We start from the raw sequence: 23,924 nt of genomic DNA on the forward strand, positions 1-23,924 counted from the left end.
TAGTTTAGGAAGATGACAAACACAGGCACTGTATATTCAATCTTTCCAGGTTGCATACACAGTTTTTGCAAGGCTTTACGCTGTATAATGAGTACCTCTCTTTTAGTTCTTCTCCAGTTAATCGGACCAATATTCCCAATAACTTCTCTCTCTCTCAATATGGCACTACAATGCCCAACCACTGGGTGTAGTCTTTAACAGACGGCCAGTTTGTCTCAGAAATAGGGCAGTTGGAAGCTTCTCCCCAACCAAATGCAGTAAAGTCCACAGTCCCTTGAAATAGCCCTCAACCTTCTGTGAAATTCTCTGCTTTTCTCAGAGGCTGGCTATACTTGGCTTGCAGGGCTGGTGTATCCCTGTCGGCGGCTTCCCTCTGTAGCACCAGCTTCATAACTTTTATACTCACACCTCGACTTCTAGATGCACACCCAGCTACTCAACACATTCACCTAAAGTGTGGAAGAGTCCACGCCCACAAACTGTCTCTAAGGGGCTAGAAAATGAACCATCTACTCCTCATACACAGCTCTTGGGATCCAAAAATGCACAGAAGACAAATTAACCCATTTAGCACTGAACCACCAGGTCACTGAAAAAACAACTGGAGAACCACATTCTTTAAATGTGTCTTTCATATATTTCTAAGATATGCCATTACTTTTTGTTCAGTGGGGGTTCGTCTTTAGAGAGCACTGACTTTGTCCTTTCCACCCCTCTGCCACCCTGAGCAGTAGCTCTGAAGCTGTGGAACAGAGGAGCAGATTGGGAAAATATCCAGTGGAGTCAATGCTGCTTCCATTAGTGGCATCGGGAGGACACATGTACAGGCAGGTAGCACAATGTCATTATAGCACTGCTTGCCTGAATGCCAATCACATTAAAGGTTTATGCCCACTGATGAAGCAGGAATTAGGGAGCTCTGGCACTGAACAGGCAAAAGTGGAAGATGAGACAACCCCTTTAAGGATTCTATAATGGCTATAAGACCAGTTTGTAGCAAATGTGGTGCCAATATTCAAAAGGGGATCCAAAACTGAGCCGAAAATTAAAAGCCATTAAGGCCTCCTGCACACGAACGTTTTTTATTCCGTAAACGGTCCATATATATGGAACCATTCATTTCAATGGTTCCGCAAAAAAAACGTAATGTACTCCGTAAGCATTCCGTTTCTGTATTTCCGTTTTTCCGTTCTGTTGAAAGATAGAACATGTCCTATTATTGCCCGTAAATCACGTTCCGTGGCTCCATTCAAGTCAATGGGTCCGGGGGAAAAAACGGAACACATACGGAATGTCTTTCGTATCCGTTCCATTTTTGTGGAACCATCTATTGAAAATTTTATGCCCAGCCCAATTTTTTCAATGTAATTACTGTATACTGTATATGCCATACGGGAAAACGGAACGTAACCGGAAACACAACAGAAACAAAAAACGGAACAACGGATCCGTGAGACCGCAAAACACTGAAAATGCCATACGGTCGTGTGCAGGAGGCCTAGGTATTATTCTCTGTTGTGGGTGAACTGTTTGTTGGATTGCTAAGAGATGCTATCCTGGAGTATGTCAATGAAAATAAGTGTATAATGCCCAATCACCATGGGTTTATGAGGGATCAGTCCTGTCCAAGTTATCTGATCAACTTCTATAAGGAGGTAAGTTCCAGGCCAGGCCAGGGTGAGCTACTGGATTTTATATATCTTGATTTTTCCAAAGCATTTGACACTGTACCACATAAAAGGTTAGTATATAAAATGAGAATGCTTGGACTGGGAGAAAATGGCTGAGTGCTAGAAAACAGAGGGTGGTTATTAACGGTACACACTCAGATTGGGTCACTGTCAGATGCAGCACCATAGGGGTCAGTGTTGGAGTTACTAGTGGGATAACACAGGGTTCAATATTGGCCCCCATTTTCATTAATCCCTTCATGACATCTGCTGTTCATGTACAGTGGATATCAGTACTATAAAGATGGCTCCTTCTCCAGAGTGGAGCGGACACTACAACAGCTTGTTTTCTGCTGTTTCACACAACAAACACCCGGGGCTAATGTCAGCAATTGGCAATACTGCATGGATGCGGGGTGCACTCGGCCGATGCCCGCATATTACGGAACCTCTGATTTCGGGGGTGAGGGGGTGTATGAGCCCTAAGTCAATGTTGACAGATCCATTTTTTTAGGAGCTGTCACCCATTGACTTTCAATGTATTTCGATTTTTTCCGTTTTGATTGCACACAACTGCATCCTAACGGAACGGATATACCCTGATGTGCAAAATCAAAACGGATCCGTTTAATTCCAATATTGATATCCTATACTAGTGATTAGCGGCAGGGGCAATATTCGAATTTGTGATATTTCACTAATATTTGTCGAATATTCGTCATATATTCGCGAATTTGAGAATTTAAGATTATATTCTTGATTGTGAAAATCGGCAATGTATTATTTGCGTAATGTGCGAGAAATATCGTCGTGGGTCACTTATGCTAGATTTTTCAAGCTGGTATAAGTTTCCTGAGACTGGAGAAAATGGTTGGCACGGCAGAACATTAGAATAGCTTTATATAGCTTTATATTTGCTTTTTTAAATATTTGCGCTCAACACTATCCTCTACCAGATCTCAATGCCGTAATTAATACTGCAAGTGTGAAACAGGCCTTACATAACTGCATGCCGAATTCTGCAGCAATCTGACATATCTATCTGGGTGCGTTCCCTTCACTCAACTCCACAAGATAATTCATTTTTCCAGTGGAGGGAAAATGTATTATCTTGTGGAGGGCTTACACAGTAAAATATGAATTTTTGATAATAATACAAAATTGCGTAAAGTAATTAAAACCAAAGAGGACAGTATACTGCTTACAGATGAATCTGGATAGATTGGAGGCTTGAAGGTAAAGAAGTGGCAAAAAGAGGTTTCACACTGATAAATATCAGATTATGCACATGGGAAGGGGAAACACGTAACCAGTACATACTAAATGGGAAAACACTGGGTAAAACCAATGTAGAAAAGGACTTAAGAATTTTTTGTAATGTACATTACATACATCTATAAGGAGGCATGATGGAGGTAGGGAGACCAGAGGCAGGCTGAGAAGCTTGGTGTCTTCAGAATTCAGTACAATGATGAAGACTGATTCTCCTTAGCTCCTCAATTACAGTGTCCCTAAGGGAAGATTTTATATATTGTTTCTAATACAAATTAACATATTTCCCTAATAAAGTGCATTGCAAAAAACACATTCACTGCCCCTACACATGAAAAAAATTAAATTACAGTACCCAGAAATATTATCAAAATAAGGGTTATTTAATTTAGAAAAAATATGAGGGGATATCTAATAACTACGTATAAATATATCAGTGGTCCATACAGAGATCTCTCCCATCATGTTTATACCCAGGACTGTGACTGTGACGAGGTGACATCCTCTACAGCTAGAGGAAAGAAGGTTTGTACACAAACATAGAAGAGGATTCTTTACGGTAAGAGCAGTGAGACTAGGGAACCCTCTGCCTGAGGCCTATTGCGCATGGCCGTTGTGCTCCCGTGGCCATATTGTGGACCATATACGGCTCCGCAATACAGGGGGCACCGGCCGTGTGCATTCCGCATCACGGATGCGGACCCATTCGTTGAATGGGTCCGCAAATCCGGAGATGCTGTGCAGTGCGGAACGGAAGCACGGAAGAGAACCCCACGGAAGCACTACAGAGTGCTTCCATGGGGTTCCGATCCGTGCTTCCGTTCCGCAAAAAAATAGAACTTGTATCTTTTTGCGGAACGGACGGCTCACGGACCCATTCAAGTTGAATGGGTCTGGATCCGACCCGGCCACCGCACGTATATTGCTCTGCATTGGGGACCGCAAATTGCGGTCCCCAATGCACAGAACAGAACCACAACGGCCGTGTGCAAGAGGCCTGAAGAGCTGGTGATGGTAAACTCGCTAAAAGAGTTCAAGAGGGACATGGATGTATTTCTTGAGTAAAACAAGTTTACTGGAGAAGGGTCGTTGATCAGTGAGTTATTCTGATTGCTGGATCTTGAGTTGGGAAGATATTTTTCCTTTAGGTGAGGAAAATTTGCTTCTACCTCATGTTTTGTTTTGTTTTTTTGCCTTCCTCTGGATCAACTTTGCGGGGCTTAACAGGATGGACAAATGTCTTTTTTCAGACTTACAAAATATATTATGTTACTAGTTCACGTCTTACCATGCAGTAGCTGGGTTTGGGGTGGCCCCAATGCTATTCTGGGTCCCAGACACTGTTGAGGTGTCACCATGCGTTGCTGTTCTCCGGAAGGAATGGTAAGGTGTGGTGCACCCCAATAGGAAATAAGTCCAGAGAGGGAGGGTCTGCAGTAAACCAGGGTGCTTCTTTACTGGAGGGATTCAGGTGCAAAACAATACAGGCGAGGCGTAGGGCTGTTTTCTCCAGTCTCCTCCTTGGCCGAAGAAGGGTTTGATGCTGAGGAAAGGCCTAAGCTAGCTGTCCCTCTCTTTCTCAGAAGGCTGGCATCCTGGTCAAGGGCCCACGGTCTGTAGCTCAGTAGTCCGGGTGGCTCCTTGGTTACAGGGCTAGTAACCCATGGTCTGTGGCTCAGCATCCTCATCTCAGCGTCTTCTTCTGGTCACTCATGCAGGCTGGCATGAGTCTTACCCTCAAAGCACTGTCCCTAACTGCAGCACACTAGGGGCTCTGGACTGCTCTCCTTATATACAGTTTTAGATAGACTAGAACCTTCTAGTGGGAGGGGTGGAGTACAGAATCTCAGCGGAAACAGATACATTGTAACACTTTCCGTCTCTCATATACTTACATTAGAGCTCCAATGGCAATGACACTGCAGTTTTTCTGGACAAAAACAAGTTTCCAGACATAACAACAGAGCTAAAACAAACATTCAAAAGGTCAGACTGTCTGATTTTGGTGGTAATCAACATCTGGCTTTTTCCCTCCAAAACATGGTCTTCTTCAAACCCTATGGCAGCTGTGGAAAATTACCAGTTTACTATTCAAAGTCCTAGAAGTCTCTCAGTATTCGTTAACCCTTTCTACAGAGTCATGTAAATACAATGATAATGAACAGGATATATATCACAACATACATATACAGTAAAATGTAATTACACAGTATTAAACAGTGCAAGTTAACCCTTTTCAAGTGAAATAAAGTAAGAAGTTTATAACTTTGAATGGGGAAATAGACAAATGTCCAAACGTCAAAGTACCTCCTGCTCCAGGGCACTACAACCATTTTCAAGATCTATTTTTGTTGTCAGTGGATGAACAAAATGTATACTTACATATTTGTGTGCCTGATTCTACAGTTGTATCTGGTCTAGACAACCCTTAGAGCTTAAGAGTGGTTTAACACAAAGTTTTCAGGTGTGTTTTTTCAATGCAATTGCCAGATATCATCTGTAAGTATTTGTGTGGTGCTTTTCTTCAAAGGCATAACTTTTTTTTAGGGGACATATCAAAAATATACGACCAAAAAATCCACCAAACTACCACAAAAAATCTATATGTGAAGGAAGCCTATGTGGCCATTCATATACAAAAAAAAGAAAAGAAAAGAAATGAATGGCACATCCAGCTGCTATGCTATGATCTCATCCTAATGAGATTTGGCTAATTTGGCAGAAAACAGCACTGAATATTCTATGTGTACCGCCTCCTATGCTACATTAGTGTTGATCACGAATATTCGAATTGCGAATTTTTGAATATGGTGATATATATTAGTAATTTTGAATATTCGAGATTTTTTTATTGCGAATTTTCGTAATGCGAATTTTCGTAAAGCATATTTTTATCGCAAATCTTTCAATTGCCGAGTAAAAACATGATTCCTCCCTGCTTCTTGCTTGTGGGCCAATGACTCAATGATGAATATTCTAAAAAACGAATATATAGCACTATATCGAATATATTAGTTTTTTCGAATATTCGTAATATTCTAAAACAAGAATATATAGCAATATAGCAAATATTCGGAAAAAAAAAAACAAATATAGAGCAATTTAGCTAATATAGTGCTATAATCTTCTTTGGCTTATAGTTGTAATTTTTTTGTAATGTAAACTATTGAAAAAAAATATTATAGCACTATATTAGCTAAATTGCTCTACATTCGTTTTTTTCTAATATTCGCTGTATTGCTATATATTCTTGTTTTAGAATATTGCGAATATTCAAAAATATATATATATTCGATATAGTGCTATGACTCATTGGCCCACAAGCAAAAAGCAGGGAGGAATCATGTTTTTGCTCGGCAATTGAAAAAGTTGTGATAAAAATTAGCATAACGGAAATTTGCATATTATGCGATCATTACCTTGCTGATTTTTCAAGTAAAAAGAAATCTGAGAATATAACGAATATTCGAATTTGCGAATATTCGCTGAATATTCTACAACATATTCGCGAAATATCACGAATTCGAAAATGACCCCTGCCGCTCATCACTATGTTACATGCTAAATGAGGCATTAGTGTACATTTTGATCAAAAGGCATAAGCCCACTCACCACGCCAAGGTTGCCTCTATGAGTGGGTCCTACTCTAAAATTGCCGTGGCGCCGCACGGCGACCACCGACGCTGTGGCGCCAATCCAGCAGGCGGCGGGATCCAGCAGTCAAACAGCAGCCCTGCTGCCCGACTATGCCAAACCTAGCGCTATGAATGACACATAGGTATATTTACACCAATTTTAAAGGGAACCTGTCACCGGGATTTTGTGTATAGAGCTGAGGACATGGGTTGCTAGATGGCCGCTAGCACATCCGCAATACCCAGTCCCCATAGCTCTGTGTGCTTTTATTGTGTAAAAAAAAATGATTTGATACCTATGCAAATTAACCTGAGATGAGTCCTGTATGTGAGATGAGTCAGGGACAGGACTCATCTCAGGTTAATTTGCATATGTATCAAATAAAATAAAAGCACAAAGAGCTATGGGGAATGGATATTGCGGATGTGCTAGCGGCCATCTAGCAACCCATGTCCTCAGCTTTATACACAAAATCCCGGTGACAGGTTCCCTTTAAATGCACTTCTATCAACATTATTTACTACATAATATGTGAGTATTTTTTCCCCCAAAAAATCGGTGGATGATTTTGTGGATTCTACTTCCTTTCCTGGCTCTTTAACTTCCTTCTGTGTTTGGGCTTAGCACTGAAAACAGCCTCGGTGACTTTCTCACTCTCCATTCACTACGGCCAAAGAGGGAAGGGGATGCGTGTCTCAATTATATCATCATACATTACACTGATAAGTGCACTGCTCTTTTGTGGAAATCTTTGCTGTGGACATCTTTGCCCTTCAAGAGAACAAAACGGCTGTCATTCTGTTATCCCAATTATACTAATCTACTATTTTACTAACTGATCATGTCTTTCTCTCACAGCAGCAGTAAACTAACACTAGATTGCCTATCTATATAGCAGTTTTATCTCTCTGTGCTGACTTCTACAGAAGTATTTTAATTTTCAATGGTATAGTACTACCAAAATGAAAAAGAAATACTGCCAAAAATGCTAAAAAAAAAATGTTTTCTATGAGCATCCAGTTAAAAAATACCACTTTCTGATGAAAGTGTCCCTTTAAGTCACTTACCCGGCCATAGTCAAAATTCTTTTGACAGACTGCTTTTAAGTAGGGCAATACATTGTGCATGAACTGATGCAATGTCACAAACCGCTACAATCCTGCTCACAGCTGCGTGTTTGCTACAGCTGTACCTAGTCCAGTTAATCCTGTATGCAAAAAAAACTAGACTGCAAGCTGATACATTTTGCCTAAGGTGGGTGTCCATCTATCCGGCCATCAGTTGTCGTTTCATAGAATGGTATAGTAATGCTAGAGGGATTTTGCCAGAACAGATCCCATACTTCCCTATGGGTCCAGCCCTGGCATAAAACATAACTGATATATGTACATCCAGTCTAACCTAATAACTATGCGGTTAGAAGGCGCTCACAGAGCGTTGTAGATATTGCATACAGTTGTGGTGAGTAAGTCTGTACAGATGCAATACGATTGTTTCCATTCAACTGCAGCAAGCAGGAGTCTAGAAAACTAAAAACACAGAGTGTATCTTCACTATACTTACCCTGATAACATAAGCGGTGCTCCTGCTCTGCGCTCTAATAAAATGTTGTGTATTGGAGCCCCTTTAATGGATTGGCATCAGTGTCCCTAATTGCCTTTCAGGCATGGCTCCAACGTCAAAGGGTACTCCAGGTGCTGATCTCATGAGTAAACGTCTTCAGACTGATTCTGGAGTTCGTCACGGTTTACTTTAAATGCAAACATACAAGGTGATGGCATAGAAGCGGGACACTAACTGCGCCATATCCCTGCCTCACTTAATCCCTAAATCACAACATGGACTTTTTAATACATTTTCATATTCACATAAATGATCAGTTCTCTAAGTGTAATGAGATCTGTGCCTGTCGGCCATGTATGTAGGGGGTTCTGGGAGCCGTCTCTAGTATCAGCCTCTCAGCCGCTTCTTTCAAGTTGCTCATTGAGATGAGAATTCTTTCCAGTCGTCGAGCCATTCCTATACACCGCATGTCACAAATCAAAGCCTTTCCCTGCCTGGTCTATGTCCTGCGCTCCCGCTTGCTGGTTGCATCATGGCTGAATGCCGTCCTGCACCCCTGTCTCTAAAATGATTTTACTATTGACTCTTGTTTTCATTAGTTACTCTCCAGTCTTAAAGGGCACTTCCCCCCATAAGACCAGGGCACCACAGCAACTTTGGTCACGTGATGGCTGCATATGACCTGCCACGTAACCCTGTGTCTCAATGGGCGGAGGGCATGTGAGTGGCAAATGCGAGAATACCCACATGGTCGGAAACACTTAGGTTGCGTGACCATCACCGATTCACCGTATTCCCTAATTACTGAGACTAAAGTCACTGTTCACACCTAACCTTAACATAATTAAGGGGGTAATCTCATGATAGATGTAAACAAGGAAAATCAGACATCATACAGTGCATGGCAATCCCCTAACAAAGCTAGAACCAGCCCTGCACCTCACATGGATCCAGAGATCTACCCATTCATTGCTCTTCTAAACTCTCTTCAGGCTGGCAGCTCAGGGGGTGTGTCCTTTCTCTGGCATTGCTTTCTCGATCCCAATTCAGGGGTGTGTCCTTTCTGCTGCAGCTCCCTCCCCATCACTGCTCAGGAGGCTGTCCTTTCTGCCTACCGCAGCTCAGGGAGGTGTCCTTTCTGCTGCAGCTCCCTCCCCATCACTGCTCAGGAGGCTGTCCTTTCTGCCTACCACAGCCTAGGGAGGTGTCCTTTCTGCTGCAGCTCTCTCCCCATCACAGCTCAGGAGGATGTCCTTTCTGCCTACCGCAGCTCAGGGAGGTATGCTTTCTGCTGCAGCTCTCTCCCCATCACAGCAAAGGAGGATGTCCTTTCTGCCTACCGCAGCTCAGGGAGGTATGCTTTCTGCTGCATTGCTTTCAATATCACAGTTCAGGTGGTGTGTCCTTTCTGCTGCAGCTCCCTCCCTTTCCCAGCTCAGGGTGTGTGTCTTTTCTGCTTCACCTATATCTCTTTCACATCCTTCCCTTGAAGGATGGAACTGAGCATGTCTGACCACATCAGTGGGTGGACGTGCACATTCCTATACAGATTAAACACCAGGGGGCACTGTTATAATGAAGTAAAGAGAATATCTCACAACTGAAGCATTTTTGTAACAGAAACTCAATTTGACAAGTAATTGAATTGTATTAACATAACAATTAAAGAGTTTCTGTCACCCCCCAAAAGTCATTTTTCATTTTTGGGCTAATTAAAATCCTTATAGTGCGATTATTCAATATATAGGGCTCTTACCCTTTTCTGTGGCTTAGTTTCTTTAAAAACCGCACTTTTATAATATGTTAATTACCTCGCTACCAGCAAGTAGGGCGGTTACTTGCTGGTAGCCGCCGCATCCTCCTTTCAAAAAAACGCCCCCTCCTCCTGTTGATTGACAGGGCCAGCGAGCGCTCTCCTCCTCCGGCTGGCTCTGTCAGCATTTCAAATCCCGCGCCTTACGTGTCTTCATTTGGCACAGGCGCTCTGAAAGAAGGACACTCGCTTCCTCAGCACTCCCTCAGTACGCCTGCGCCGATGACGTCACCTCTAAACCCGAAAGAGAAGACGTCATCGGCGCAGGCGCACTGAGGAAGTGCTGAGGAAAGCGAGCGTCCTTCTCTCAGAGCGCCTGCGCTGAATGAAGACACGTAAGCCGCAGGCGCGGGATTTGAATTGCAGACAGGGCCAGCCGGAGGAGGAGAGCGCTCACTGGCCCTGTCAATCAACAGGAGGAGGGGCCGTTTTTTTGAAAGGAGGATCCGGCGGCTACCAGCAAGTAACCGCCCTACTTGCTGGTAGCGAGGTAATTAACATATTATAAAAGTGCGGTTTTTAAAGAAACTAAGCCACAGAAAAAGGTAAGAGCCCTATATATTGAATAATCACACTATAAGGATTTTAATTAGCCCAAAAATGAAAAATAACTTTTGGGGGGTGACAGAAGCCCTTTAATCTTAATTTAATTTTGTCATCTTCTCCTGTAGTCAGTTGTTTCTTAGTTATATCAGTTTCTGGGAAAACTGTCTGACACCCAGAATAGATTCCATAAGGGCTGCCAAGCGTTGTCACCCAGCTTTCCCCAGACTCCTGAAAGTCAGGTCTGTCTAAAGAATGGATCATGGCAGATGCTGCACTGAAACCACCTCCCACTGGGAGCCCATGCCACTGCTCATGCCTCCGCGGGTCATTTCCACACGGCCCGCCAGACTGCGCCAAGAAAGGCCAAGTCCATTCCTGGTGCAGTTTCGACCTCGGTAGGAGTCCGCTGGCAGATTAGCACTGTATTCAAATTGCAAAACTATGCCATATCAGTCCAGCCTAAGCAGCCATACTGGTCATCACCCAGCTTTCCCAGTAAGAGATACAACTATTACATAACAGAGGACGCCTGTGGGATTGCGGGTGACTCTGAAGTTAGGCAGTCAGGGTGCAGAGTATATCAGAAAGCAGCGGTGCTGGTGAGCGCAGAGGGTTGCTGATGCAGAACCAGAAGTGTTTGGAGAAGCAATGTCACGTAGGACAGAGCTGCGAGAGTGTCACCCAAACACACCGAGTTCGAGCCTAAAAACCCAGCTGAAGCCGGTAAGTGTGCGATACTTTCGCAGCTTTGCAACCTGGCATCTTCCCTGTTTTCCCACCATCCTCCGCTCGCCTTTCTTCTCACATCTCCCGCGTAGGACTTAGGCGCCCAGGGAGTGGAAAGTGTTCTGTTTGCACACCCATCAGTTGAATAGTTAATCTGGTCTTCTGCTATACGCAGACCTTTCTCCATGACTTGGGTGAATATGACAACAGAGCTATATTGAGCAGTAGGAGGGGTTCTGGGATGAGCTGGAAGGGGGGTGTTGTGGAAGGCATAAGATCATACAAGCATCTCCGAATAGTGACAGCTCATCCCAGATTTGATCTGTAGCTGAACACACTAAAGCTACCTGTCTGTGCGTGGGAGGTAGGTGACACCCTGATCCTCGGTGTGCACCCCCAAAGTTCCCTTGTCGTGTCTCCCAAGTCACCCTGAGGCAAGCAGAGGAAAGCATATGGCTGCTTAGTTTTACAGATCAGTTAGCAATTCTTATCTGTAGCATAAAAGAGACATGTCTGTGCCAAACAGTCCCCGACCCTCTCCCTGCCTCCTGCAAGCCAGGTCATCTGCTACGCTGCCATATTTTCTGTTCCATATGATCTAACAACTTTTACGGTGAGTAATCGGCGATATTAGCGCCCTCCTGCCTATAGTTAAGAAGAGGCAGCTGCTGTCAGTCCTTATGTAACTGTGGGTTTTGCTGTAAACACTCAGCGCTTCATTGAAGGTGCAGCAGAAGCCATTGCAACAAGGACGGGCACGGTGCTGCACTTAGATCTGTGTGTATTCTGAAAAAGTGTGATGGCACGTCCATGCACTATGGAGATGAATGATGTAGTAGGACATTTAAAGGGGAACACCAATATAACACAGTGTGGAGCGTAACGAACAGACCTAGTGGTAAGCGAGGCAGGGTTGTAATAATTGGTGCAGTGTATCTATGTGTTATTATTATTATTATCGCTTACTAACCAAGCATGGAAGGTAGCAAAGTGCTGCTATAATGCAAAAGATGAAAATACTAAAGTAATATGGTCTCATTATACCGCGTATTGAACATTGTAGGTTTACTTGATAATGTGGCTTCATAAGATACTGTTCCAGTGAAACCAGTAATTGCGTCCGTATCATGACCTGTCCTCTTAAAATAAGACAATATAAGACGTCAGCGCAGATGAGGCGGTGTATTTTGTGGAGGTATTACAATAATGGAAGCTATAGGGCAGTATTAATACACAGCATGTTCCATATCTTGCTAGGTAGCTGAATTGATTTGTCTGCTTTTACATTAGTTTAGCGGTCACCCGACGGGGTTTTGTTTTTTTGTTGACTTATTTACTCTTTAACGAAAAGTTTATATACTTTATTCACCATGTTCAAAAACTCTGCTTTATATCAGTGAATAGAGACATTCTTGTTAGCCTCCAAAGGCTGAAAATATGTCATAATTATGTCTGTCACTAGGAAATAAACTTGTTAAACCATTCACTATGCCTTCTAGGGCTTGATACCCTTCACTTAGTGATCTGTTGCTTCATTCCTGAGGAAAAGTGCATATACAAATGAGCAGTTATGTGCATTGAGGGTGGGCCCAAGCCGCTCTGTGCACCCTTGCTCCTCTTACAGCCCCTCCCTTTTTTTCTTCTTTGACAGAGCCAGGAATGATGACATTGTCAGAATGTGGTCATATAAAGAAGGAGAAGGAGGGGATAGTAGAGGAAGCAGGAGGAACAAGGGTGTACAGAGTGGATTGAGCCTGATCTCTGTGCACTTTACTGCTCAGTAGCATTTGGCTTAAAAGTAATTTTTCTCCATAATGAAGCAAAGGATCGCTAAGTGAAATGTATCATTACATTCAGCCAAGCTAACCCTACAAGACGAGGTTGTTAGCCAAGACAGCTTTGATACCCTTAGGCCCCTTTCACACGGGCGAAAATTCTGCGCGGGTGCAATGCATGAGGTGATTGCGATGCACCCGCACTGAATCCAGACCCATTCACTCTAATGGGGCTGTGCACATGAGCGGTGATTTTCACGCATCACTTGTGCGTTGCGTGAAAATCGCAGCATGCTCTATATTGTGCGTTTTTCACGCAAAGCAGGCCCTATAGAAGTGAATGGGGCTCCGTGAAAATCGCAAGCATCCGCAAGCAAGTGCGGATGTGGTGCGATTTTCACGCACGGTTGCTAGGTGACGATCGGGATGGGGACCCGATCTTTATTATTTTCCCTTATAACATGGTTATAAGGGAAAATAATAGCATTCTTAATACAGAATGCTAAGTAAATTAGGGATGGAGGGGTTAAAAAAAAAATAAAAATAGGGTTAGCTTGTACGCACAGCCGGGCTCGTCTTCTTTCTTCTTCTTTGAGGACCTGGGAGGAAAAGGACCTTTGGTGACGTCACTGTGCTCATCACATGGCCCATCACTATGTGATGAGCACAGTGATGTCACCAAAGGTCCTTTTCCTCCCAGGTCCTCAAAGAAGAAGAAAGAAGACGAGCCGGGTTGCGCGTACAAGTGGATAAGGTGATTTTAATTTAAATTATTTTTTTTAACCCCTCCATCCCTAATTTACTTAGAATTCTGTATTAAGAATGCTATTATTTTCCCTTATAACCATGTTATAAGGGAAAATAATAAAATCGACACAACACCGATCCCAAACCCGAACTTCTGTGAAAAAGTCTGGGTTCGGGTCTGGGTTCTAAACATGACGATTTTTCTCCCTCGCGTGCAAAACGCAGAGTAATTTCAGATAAGGCTACTTTCACACTAGTGGCACGGACCTCCGGCAGGCTGTTCCGCCAGGTGAACAGCCTGTCGGATCCGTCCTGCCGCTAGTAACCATGTGCCGCCGGACTGCCGCTCCATCCCCATTGACTATAATGGGGGCGGTGCGGAGTTCTGGCGAGGCACGGCAGCGCACGGCGAGAGGCTGCCGGAATAAATGTCGGACATGTCATAGTTTTATTCTGACAGCCTCTCGCCTTGTGCTGCCGTGCCTCCGCCGGAACTCCGCACCGCCCCCATTATAGTCAATGGGGACGGAGCGGCAGTCCGGGGGCTCATGGTCACTAGCGGCAGGACGGATCCTACAGGCTGTTGACCCGACGGGACAGCCTGCCAGAGGTCCGTGCCGCTAGTGTGAAAGTAGCCTAAGTGTGTCCACTGCGGGAAACAATTGAGTGTGGGAGCGTGATTTCCCTATTATGGACACTGATTCTGTGTCATAAGTGTACAGCATTATAATGATTTATAATGCTGTGTGTCTCTGCCCAACCTCCGCTGTACTGACGGCACTATATGAGTAGGAGCAGTGTCCATACATGTAGCATGTTTCCCGCAGTGGACACGCTAGTCTAAAATTAGCCTTATGGTACATCCACAGCTTTCTGCAGCAGCAAAATCTGCACCAAACAGTGCAGATCTGGTTGTGAAATTCATAGCCTAAATTCTGTAAAATTGCCGTACATTTTACACTCTGCATTGCAAAGGGTGAAATCTGCAGAATAAGCTGACATGGTGCAGATATAATACACACTACAGGTCAAGTTAAGCACGCATAAATTGAGATTTACCGCACACAAATCTGCAATGGAAAAATCTGCGTACGTGCCACATGTGAACATACCCTAAAGGTGCTGCCTCACGTTCAGGCTTTTTGATGCCGTTTTTGAAGCCAAAATCAAGCGTGGATCATAACAGGATGGAAAGTATTAAGGGCATATACAAACTCAGTTTTTTTCAATCCACTCCTGGTTTTGGCTTCAAAAACTGCATCCTTAGGCCTCCTGCACACGAACGTGTGCTTCCCGTTGCTGTATTGCGGACCGCATTTGCGGAGCCGCAATACACGGGCACAGTTCTGTGTGCATTCTACATCACGGATGCGGACCCATTCACTTCAATAGGTCCGCAAATTCGGAGATGCGGAATGGTGCGGAACGGAAGCATGGAACGGAACCCTACGGGAGCACTACAGAGTGCTTCCGTGGGGTTTCGCCCCGTACTTCCGTTCCACAAAAAGATAGAACAGGTCCTATCTTTTTGCGGAACGGCCGGATTGCGGACCCATTAAAGTGAATGGGTCCGCGATCCGCTGCGGCTGCCCCACAGGCGGTGCTCGTGCATTGCGGCCTGCATTTTGCAGGCCGCAGCACGACCATGGGGCGCACACGTTCCCGTATTGCGGACCGCATTTGCTGATCCACAATACACGGGCGCTGTTCCGTGGGCATTCCGCATCACTTCAATGGGTCTGCAATGGGTCCGCAAATCCCAGATGCGGAATTGTGCGGAACGGAAGCACGGAACGGAACCCTACGGAAGCACTACAGAGTGCTTCCGTGGGTTTTTTTCCCGTACTTCCGTTCCGCAAAAAGATAGAACATGTCCTATCTTTTTGCGGAATGGGCAGATCGCGGACCCATTAAAGTGAATGTGTCCACGATCCACTGCGGCTGCCCCACGGTCGGTGTTCGTGCATTGCGGCTCGCAGCACGGACAATGGGGCACACAGGTTTGTGTGCAGGAGGCCTTAGGGTGCATTTCCTTGAGATGCATCTAACAAGACATGGTTTTAATGTCTTTCTTCCGTACAAGCTGCGCAGCTGTAAGCCGCATCGTAAAACCATAGCAGTTTGCAGTAGAACCATTGTTTTTGATTCGGTTTTGATCAGAACAAGGTACAGACATCTTGAAAATGTTAACGACATTGTCCCATAAAAATATTCTACAGTTTTCAATCCAGCACCAGGATCTGGATTCTTTTGTAATTGCATGTAATTAAAGATTTAGCACAGCCACTGAGTTATTCAATAAAATGTATCTGTATAGCGCCACCTGCTGTTTGTTTTTTCTTATTTCTTTGTTCTGCTCACTGAGAACGCCGCACATGCTCAGTTTTATCCTTCAACTGACTCCTGAGCTGTGATAGGAAGAACATGGACACGCCCCCTTAGCTGCAGCAGAAAAGACACTCCCCTTGGGCTGTCAGCTTGATATAAATCTAGCAGAGCATTGAATGGGGAGATCTCTGGATCCATGTGAGGTACAGGGCTGGTTCTAGCTTTGTTAGAAAGAGATGGTCATGTATTATATGATCTCTGATTTTCATTTTTTACATTAGTCATGGGATAATCCCTTTAAGATATTTAAATAACAAAGTAGCTCACAAATTTGTAGAACTTCTCATTTTAAATATTAAACTTCTCATTTTTAATATTAAACTTTTCTTTAAAATAAAACATGAAAAGCGTTGCAGCTCCAGTAATGTGCTGTGTGCTTCAATGAATGGATTAAAGTAACTTTATGTTAAAGGGGTTCCTTGGGCTACAGATATTGATCACATCCTTTGGATAGGTCATCTGTTTGAGATCTGTGGGGTCCTGACATCTGGCACCCCGACATGGCCACTACACAGTGTATAAAGCTGCTTCGCAACCTGCACAGCATCCAGAGCCGTAGCAGCCCAAAAGAGCGGATTGTTGGGGGTGCCATGTGTCAGATCTCCAACGATCTGATACTGAAGACATTATATAACAGCACTGATCATATCGCACATTCATTCACTGCATCCTCTGCATCTTAGAACCTTTAATCTACCTACACTGGCAAGATGATAACCATACAGTAGGGCCTGTTACATGGTAGCCTGCTTCTTTTAGGATGTGCACACAGAGCAAAATATTACCCCATGGAACCAGTGTAAAAATCTGCACTGAGATCCCCAAGCGGATTCTGCGTCTTGCATTACAGTGAATGAAAATCTGCTCTGCAAATCATTGCATTCCCGCAACAGATACGGAAGGCATTGGTGACCACTAGTGTTGAGCGAAGGGATCTTCGGATGCTTCATCCGAAGTCGCTTCATTCAAAACTTTGGAATAATACTGTACGGAGATTCGTCTCCATACAGTATTAGAATGTATGGGCTCCGATGAGCCCAAGTTAGTTATTCGCGAAGTCGCACGTAACTTTGGTAGTTGATTTTTAAAGTGGGAAACCACTTCAAAACTTGAAACCGAACTCGGCTGTTCTGAGGTACTAACTAACTTCGGCTCATTGGAGCCCGTACATTCTAATACTGTACAGAGACGAATCTCGGTACAGTATTATTCCGAAGTTTTGAAAGAAGTGACTTCAGATGAAGCATCCGAAGCTGGCTTCGCTCAACACTAGTGGTGACCACTGTGATATCATTGCAATATAATGTTGAGGAACCAAGTTTGTCAGATACTGCAGAGTTGAGTTTTTCAATTCCAATAACTCATTATGATATAATGATCTGTTACCTTGTGTTTGTACGACCAGCTCATAGCCTTGTCACATTGTAAATTCCACAATACATATGATATAAGATAATTCAAATCTTTGCTGCTCAGCACTGAACACATCTCTTTCCATGATAGTTGCATGCTTTCAAACTCAAGGGTGAATAGGGGTTAATCACAGGCCGTAGGGGTTGGGGGAAGGGATCTTCTGCCTGGCTGACAAAACTCATGCACCCTGCTGGCACATACATTGATTGGGATTAATTATCATCCAGTCGCCTTTCCGATGCCCTTTGCAGACTCGTGCACTGTGTCCATAAAAATTAGCGTCTCTCTGTCCTGGATAGGCAAGAGGAAGACCAACCTTGCTTTCCCAGTCATTGAGCTCACGATGAAACGATATTGACATCCTGCCTGCTCCGCTCAGCTAATCCTGGCATAGTACATAGGTACAGGGCACCCATGTGCTATGCCAGCAGTTAGTAATAGTCCAGGGAGCACGGGCAGGAGCAGCAATATGCGCTTCTGCCCTTACTCCCTGCGCTGCTGCGACCCCATTCATAAAATGAGTACTCAGTACTCCGCTAACAGCTCAGCGGTGTAGGGAGAACTGAGTTTTAGCGCACCAGTGAATGGTGCGCTTTAGGGATGGTAAAAATAGAAATTTAATAAAGTATATTAGAAAATGATTTTTTAGGGGGTTAGGGACAACATATTAAAAGTTTAGTTACTATTTAAACAATTTCTTTAAAGGAACCTGACAGCAAGTCTTCTATTCCCCTTTCCATGCCACCTTAGCAAACATTAAGGGGACACATTGGTCAGAAAGGAGTCTTTTTTTACTCAATATTCATGGAAAACTATTTTTGTAGAAATGTTGGCAGTTTTCTTTTTCATTTCCAGCACTCAGTGAAGATGTTCTTTATTGATCCAGCAGAGAAGAGTAAAAAATAATCCCAGTAATAATATGGGCCAACATTTCGGTTCCTCCTAGACCTTAGTCATGGCCTGCTGTGGAAACCGGCATGTGTGAGCTGGCTGGAACATTTCAGCAGTATTATACCATTGAAAATGAAATACAAAATATTGTCCTTCTGTAGCTGGCACAGTAATCTGTTGTCAATTTATAAGACTTCACGACTTCCATTCTCAGAAGTCACACAGTAACAATATTAGTTGTATTACATATGTTGAGTAATTGTCTTCTCACCACCCACAGGTCCTTTCCCTAGGGGCAGACGTGTTGCCAGAGTACAAGCTGCAGGCACCGCGGATACACCGATGGACCATCCTCCATTACAGCCCTTTCAAAGCAGTGTGGGACTGGTTAATCCTGCTGCTGGTCATCTACACTGCGGTCTTTACCCCATACTCAGCAGCCTTTCTGCTAAACGACCAGGAGGAAGAAAGAACCTGGGAATGCGGCTATTCTTGCAACCCCCTCGACATCGTGGACCTGATAGTGGACATTATGTTCATTGTAGACATTGTCATCAATTTCCGCACCACTTACGTCAACGCTAATGATGAGGTGGTTAGCCACCCAGCCAAGATTGCCATCCATTATTTTAAAGGCTGGTTCCTTATAGATATGGTGGCGGCAATTCCTTTTGATCTGCTTATCTATAGGACGGGCTCAGATGAGGTAAGAGATTGACAATAAGAATTCTCCATAGATACATTATGTGCCTTCCATAAGACACTATATATGAAATAGAAACAGGTCTATAATGTGATAAAGTGATCAGTTGTGATTAGCTGGTTGCTGCATCAGGAATGACACTTTCTTGCTGGTTCTCCACTTGCCATATGCACTCAATACCTATCGGCTCAGACAAGCATGCATGTTTATTTCAGTGGGTAGAGGGGAATCAGCAGCTGCCAATGGAGGCTAAGGTTTGGACATGTTGAAATTTAACATGCCGATTCTTATTTACCCCAACATCTGCTGTTGGGAGGTCCCTATGCATATTAGATCATTAGCTGATCCTGCTGAAATCAATGGGCTTCAATGACTTTTATCTAATGTCTATGGCCAGTTTTACAGGGAGCTCCATATGTCCTAATAGGGTATAAGGGTTGGCCAGGCCTCTAGCGACAACAACATTAATTGTTCTTTAAAAGAGAGGATATTATTAGTAGAGATAAGGGAATCACTCCAAATTCGATTTCGGTTTGATTGAGCCGAATTGGCCGACTGTTTTGATTCGGGTACAAATCGATTTTATTCGAATGGAAGGTGCTCCAAATGGCCTGAGAATGTGTGTATGACACTCTGAGATCTTTCTTTGATCTCTCGTTTCTCACTTTTTTTTTATACATATTTTTATTTTATTTCTCTCTTTCATTCTCACTCATTTGCCAAAATTTACCTGAATCGAATGTCCAAAAATTCTGATCCAATGCAAATTTTCATAAAATGTGGATTGAATTCGATTCATTGACAATTAATTGGCTCATCTCTAATTCTTAGATATACAATCAATAGCAGTTATACCTAATCTAGATCTTTGTGTCAGAGACACATGTTGTACTATGCTTTGTTTTTAGATAAGGATTTTTTTTCCATTTACACCATGTTATTTTCTTCTACAGACCACCACTCTGATTGGCCTCCTAAAGACAGCGCGTTTGCTGCGATTAGTGCGTGTTGCCCGGAAGCTGGATCGGTATTCTGAATATGGAGCTGCTGTCTTATTCCTTCTCATGTGCACATTTGCCCTCATTGCTCACTGGCTGGCCTGCATCTGGTATGCCATTGGCAATGTGGAGAGACCCTACATGGAGCACAAAATTGGCTGGCTGGATAATCTGGCCAACCAAATTGGAAAGAGCTACAATGACACTGATATGTCATCAGGACCCTCCATCAAAGACAAGTATGTGACAGCCCTGTACTTCACCTTCAGCAGCCTGACCAGTGTTGGATTTGGAAACGTCTCCCCAAACACCAACTCAGAGAAGGTCTTCTCCATATGTGTCATGCTGATTGGATGTGAGTAAAAGAATAGAAAACTGCTCCAAGGCAAGTCCTGGCATGTAGGCATAGAATCTATATGACAATTATTGTATGGTTTGCATTGGTTCTAACCAGGGGCGTAACTACCATAGCATCAGACCATGCAACCGCTATAGGGCCCAGGGCGAGAGGGGGCCCAGTTGGGACCATCTCCTCTTGTACTGGGGTTGAAAACTTGGTCAGGACTTTATCCTCTAAATAAACTACTTTTAGCAAATAAGGCAGTGGAATAAATGGCCCAAGGGTCATTGAAAAGGGTCTACGCAGAAACCCTTCTGTCCTGTGGGAGGGGGGGGGGGGGCTGGTTTGATCCTTGCTATGGGGCCCTTACTTCTCTATATACGCCACTGGTTCTAACCTGGCTCTCCTTTCCCCTCTATGGTAAGGGAATAGCACACTCAGCTTTTTTCGGAACTCTAATTGCAGTGAATAGAGAGAATGCTGTGCATGTGCAGTGTGCTCGCCTTTACTTTAGGGCCCTGTTCTGGAGACAGGAGAAGGTCCCAGAGGTGAGACCCGCACCAATCATACATTGATGGCATATCCTGGCAATATGCCATCAATGTCTAAGATGGGCCAACCCCTTCAATCTCCTAGGTGCCCCCTAAGTGGTGGCTTCACACATTCAGAATTTTATAAATTAACTCTGTGGGGCAGACTTACTGGAGGTTCACACAGTAAAAAGAGAGCTGGAGTAAGATGCACTAAATTTACTGAGAAGCACGGGCATCTTTGTGCAACTTCCAACTGTCCGTGCACCAGAAATCAAAATCTACAGAAAGACTACAGTAATAATATATGGAAATGGTTCATTTTTCTGCCATAAAGGCCATGCCCTTTCCCTAAGTCCCACCCATAAGTGCAGAGAAATGCAAAAGTCCAAAAAAGTGCAAAAAGTTTGTGACATTTTTACACCACAAAAGTGGTGTTATAATACGTTAATAAATTTGCCACGATGTCTATACAGAGGATTTGAAGTGCTGTGTCAGAAGAAAACCAAACTCCAACCAGTCCCTGAACTCATTTCTGTATTATCCCTGCTATACTGTGAGTGTTACACCTCTTATATTTGTTTCTCTCAGCCCTCATGTACGCCAGTATCTTTGGCAATGTCTCCGCCATTATCCAGCGCTTGTACTCCGGCACTGCACGTTACCACACCCAGATGTTACGTGTGAAAGAATTTATCCGCTTCCACCAGATTCCCAACCCGCTGAGGCAGCGACTGGAAGAGTATTTCCAGCACGCTTGGTCCTACACCAATGGCATCGATATGAACGCGGTGAGTGCATGATCAAGCATTAGACATTTTGTAGAAAAATTTTCATTTTGTTTTATCCTCACAGCAAACACATACAAAGCGGGGCTAGAAAGACATTTTCCCCATTTAAAGGGCATCTTAGGTTTGAATGAAGCACGTTCTTCTTTATTGCTTCCCCAGTGCCCACAGGCCTGACATGGTGGCATTTATATGGTCACTAATTTGCTTTTTAATTTTAAAGGGGTTATCCAGCCTTTACTAAGTAATGACCAATCCTCAGGATAGGCCATCCAAGGTCTTGGCTTTGTAGACCCCTATCAGAGAATAGAGCAAAAGTTTCTGATACACCTCCAATGGGCTCCCGGTTCCGTTCACCAAATGAATGAAGCGGCAGGTTGAGCATGTGCACTGCACTCAATACATTCTCTATGGAACTGCATCAGACAGCAGAGTACAGCTCTCGGCGTATCTTCAGCAATCCCATAGAGAGTGAATAGAGTGGAAGTGCATGTGTTTGACCTGCCGATTCATTCATTTGGGGAATGGAACCCCCATACTCTTGATTGGTGGGAGGCCCCACCAATCAGATACTTATCCACTATCCTGTTTGTATTTGGAAAAACTCATTTGAAGGAGCAGTATAGGTGATAACAGCTGATTGCAGGGACCCCTACTGCCCAGACCCCCAAGATCACTAGAACGTGGGTCTCGAACCTACCGCTCCTTATCACTGCATGTGATGCTGCTCATTTAAAGTCTATGGGATTGATGGAGGCAGTGCTCAGCTGTTTCAGTCAGTCCCATAAAACAATGAAGAGAATGGTAGTGCACATACTTGACTGCCTCTCCATTCAAACTCCTCCTGTCTGTGTCCATTCAGTGAGAAGGAATGGGGGGCTTGGACCTCAATTCTAGAGATAATGGGAGCTCTAGCAATCATATGTATCACCTTTCCTGTGGATAAGTATTACATATCGATAGTGGGATAACCCCATTAGGACAACTGTTATATCTATTTAAAGGGTTGCTGAGAAAGGTTTTGATCAGTGGGGGTCTGAGCACTGAGACCCCACTGATCATTAGAACAAGGAGAGACATGCACTTGCATAGTGCTTTCTCTCTCTTTGTGGCAGAGGATGGAATCGAGGCCATAGGCCCCTAGACTTCTATGGAGCCCATCTCCTGCAGGGAGGAGAGACCATGCATGCTCTTCTCTCCTCGGGTTATAGGGATTGGTGGGGCTCCCTACGCTCAGACCTCCACCGATCTAAACTTTTCATATCTCTGCGACACATCAAAAAGTTGTACCAAAGTTCAGTGACTATGTAAAACTGCTGATAGTGCTAGGCAGGAGCTGGCTAGAGCAGTACAAAAATATATATTTGAGGGGATTTTATTATCATGAGTAGTGCAAATATGAACTTTTATTCTGACAGGCACTGCTCCTGCAAGTGCACTGGAGGCGGGGCTTCACTGTGAAGTGCTGTCTGCATTTTTGTTTTCAGTTGCTTCACAGCCCCTCCCCTCACCTGAGTGACAGATGTTTCATCCAGCCAGGAGACCACTTCAGAGCAGAAAACACTTCACAGTGAAGCTCTGCCTCCAGTGCATTTGCAGGAGCAGAATCTGGCAGAATACAAGTTCATATTCTCACTACTCCTGATAATAAAATCTACAGAAAAGGTATGATTGTACTGCTTTCTCTAGCCCCTACCTTGTGCTGTCAGCAGTTTAACATGGCCAAAACTGATAACAAACTCACTTTAAGGGTTTTTGTCACTTGTGACACTTTATACCTGCGTATGTACAGTTGATCTGCTGCAGCTGCCTTTCACCAATGTATAGAATTCCATATACTATGTAATATATATTACAAGTTGGGTTATAGTCTAGTTGATTATTATTCAAGTCATTCCTCCTGTAGAGAAAAACCTGGAGCTGAATTAATCCCAGGGATAATATAGAATTTGTATATTTCCCAAGTCTGCAGTTTCTAGAGCCGAGCCCAGTAAATAATGCTGAGTTGTATAGACTATCTGGAGAGATGACATACCATGCAGAAATATGGCAGCAAATGAAGTAGGCCAGCTCAGATTTAATCATTTTTATAATTATTTTGCTGGGAGAAGATAAAACAAACACA

General features: G+C 43.8%; 1 protein-coding gene across 1 annotated transcript in view; it reads left to right on the forward strand.

Annotated features, from left to right (window-relative positions):
- KCNH6 (potassium voltage-gated channel subfamily H member 6) overlaps nucleotides 1-23,924 on the forward strand; it is a 270,069-nt gene that overhangs the window by 207,551 nt on the left and 38,594 nt on the right. Inside the window, exons 5-7 of the mRNA XM_040435520.1 lie at nucleotides 18,721-19,146; nucleotides 20,097-20,496; nucleotides 21,603-21,802. Of these exons, the coding sequence (XP_040291454.1) occupies nucleotides 18,721-19,146; nucleotides 20,097-20,496; nucleotides 21,603-21,802 (1,026 nt within the window). The remainder of the gene's footprint in view (nucleotides 1-18,720; nucleotides 19,147-20,096; nucleotides 20,497-21,602; nucleotides 21,803-23,924) is intronic.

The sequence above is a fragment of the Bufo bufo genome, chromosome 6, assembly GCF_905171765.1.
Source record: "Bufo bufo chromosome 6, aBufBuf1.1, whole genome shotgun sequence".
Taxonomy (NCBI): domain Eukaryota; kingdom Metazoa; phylum Chordata; class Amphibia; order Anura; family Bufonidae; genus Bufo; species Bufo bufo.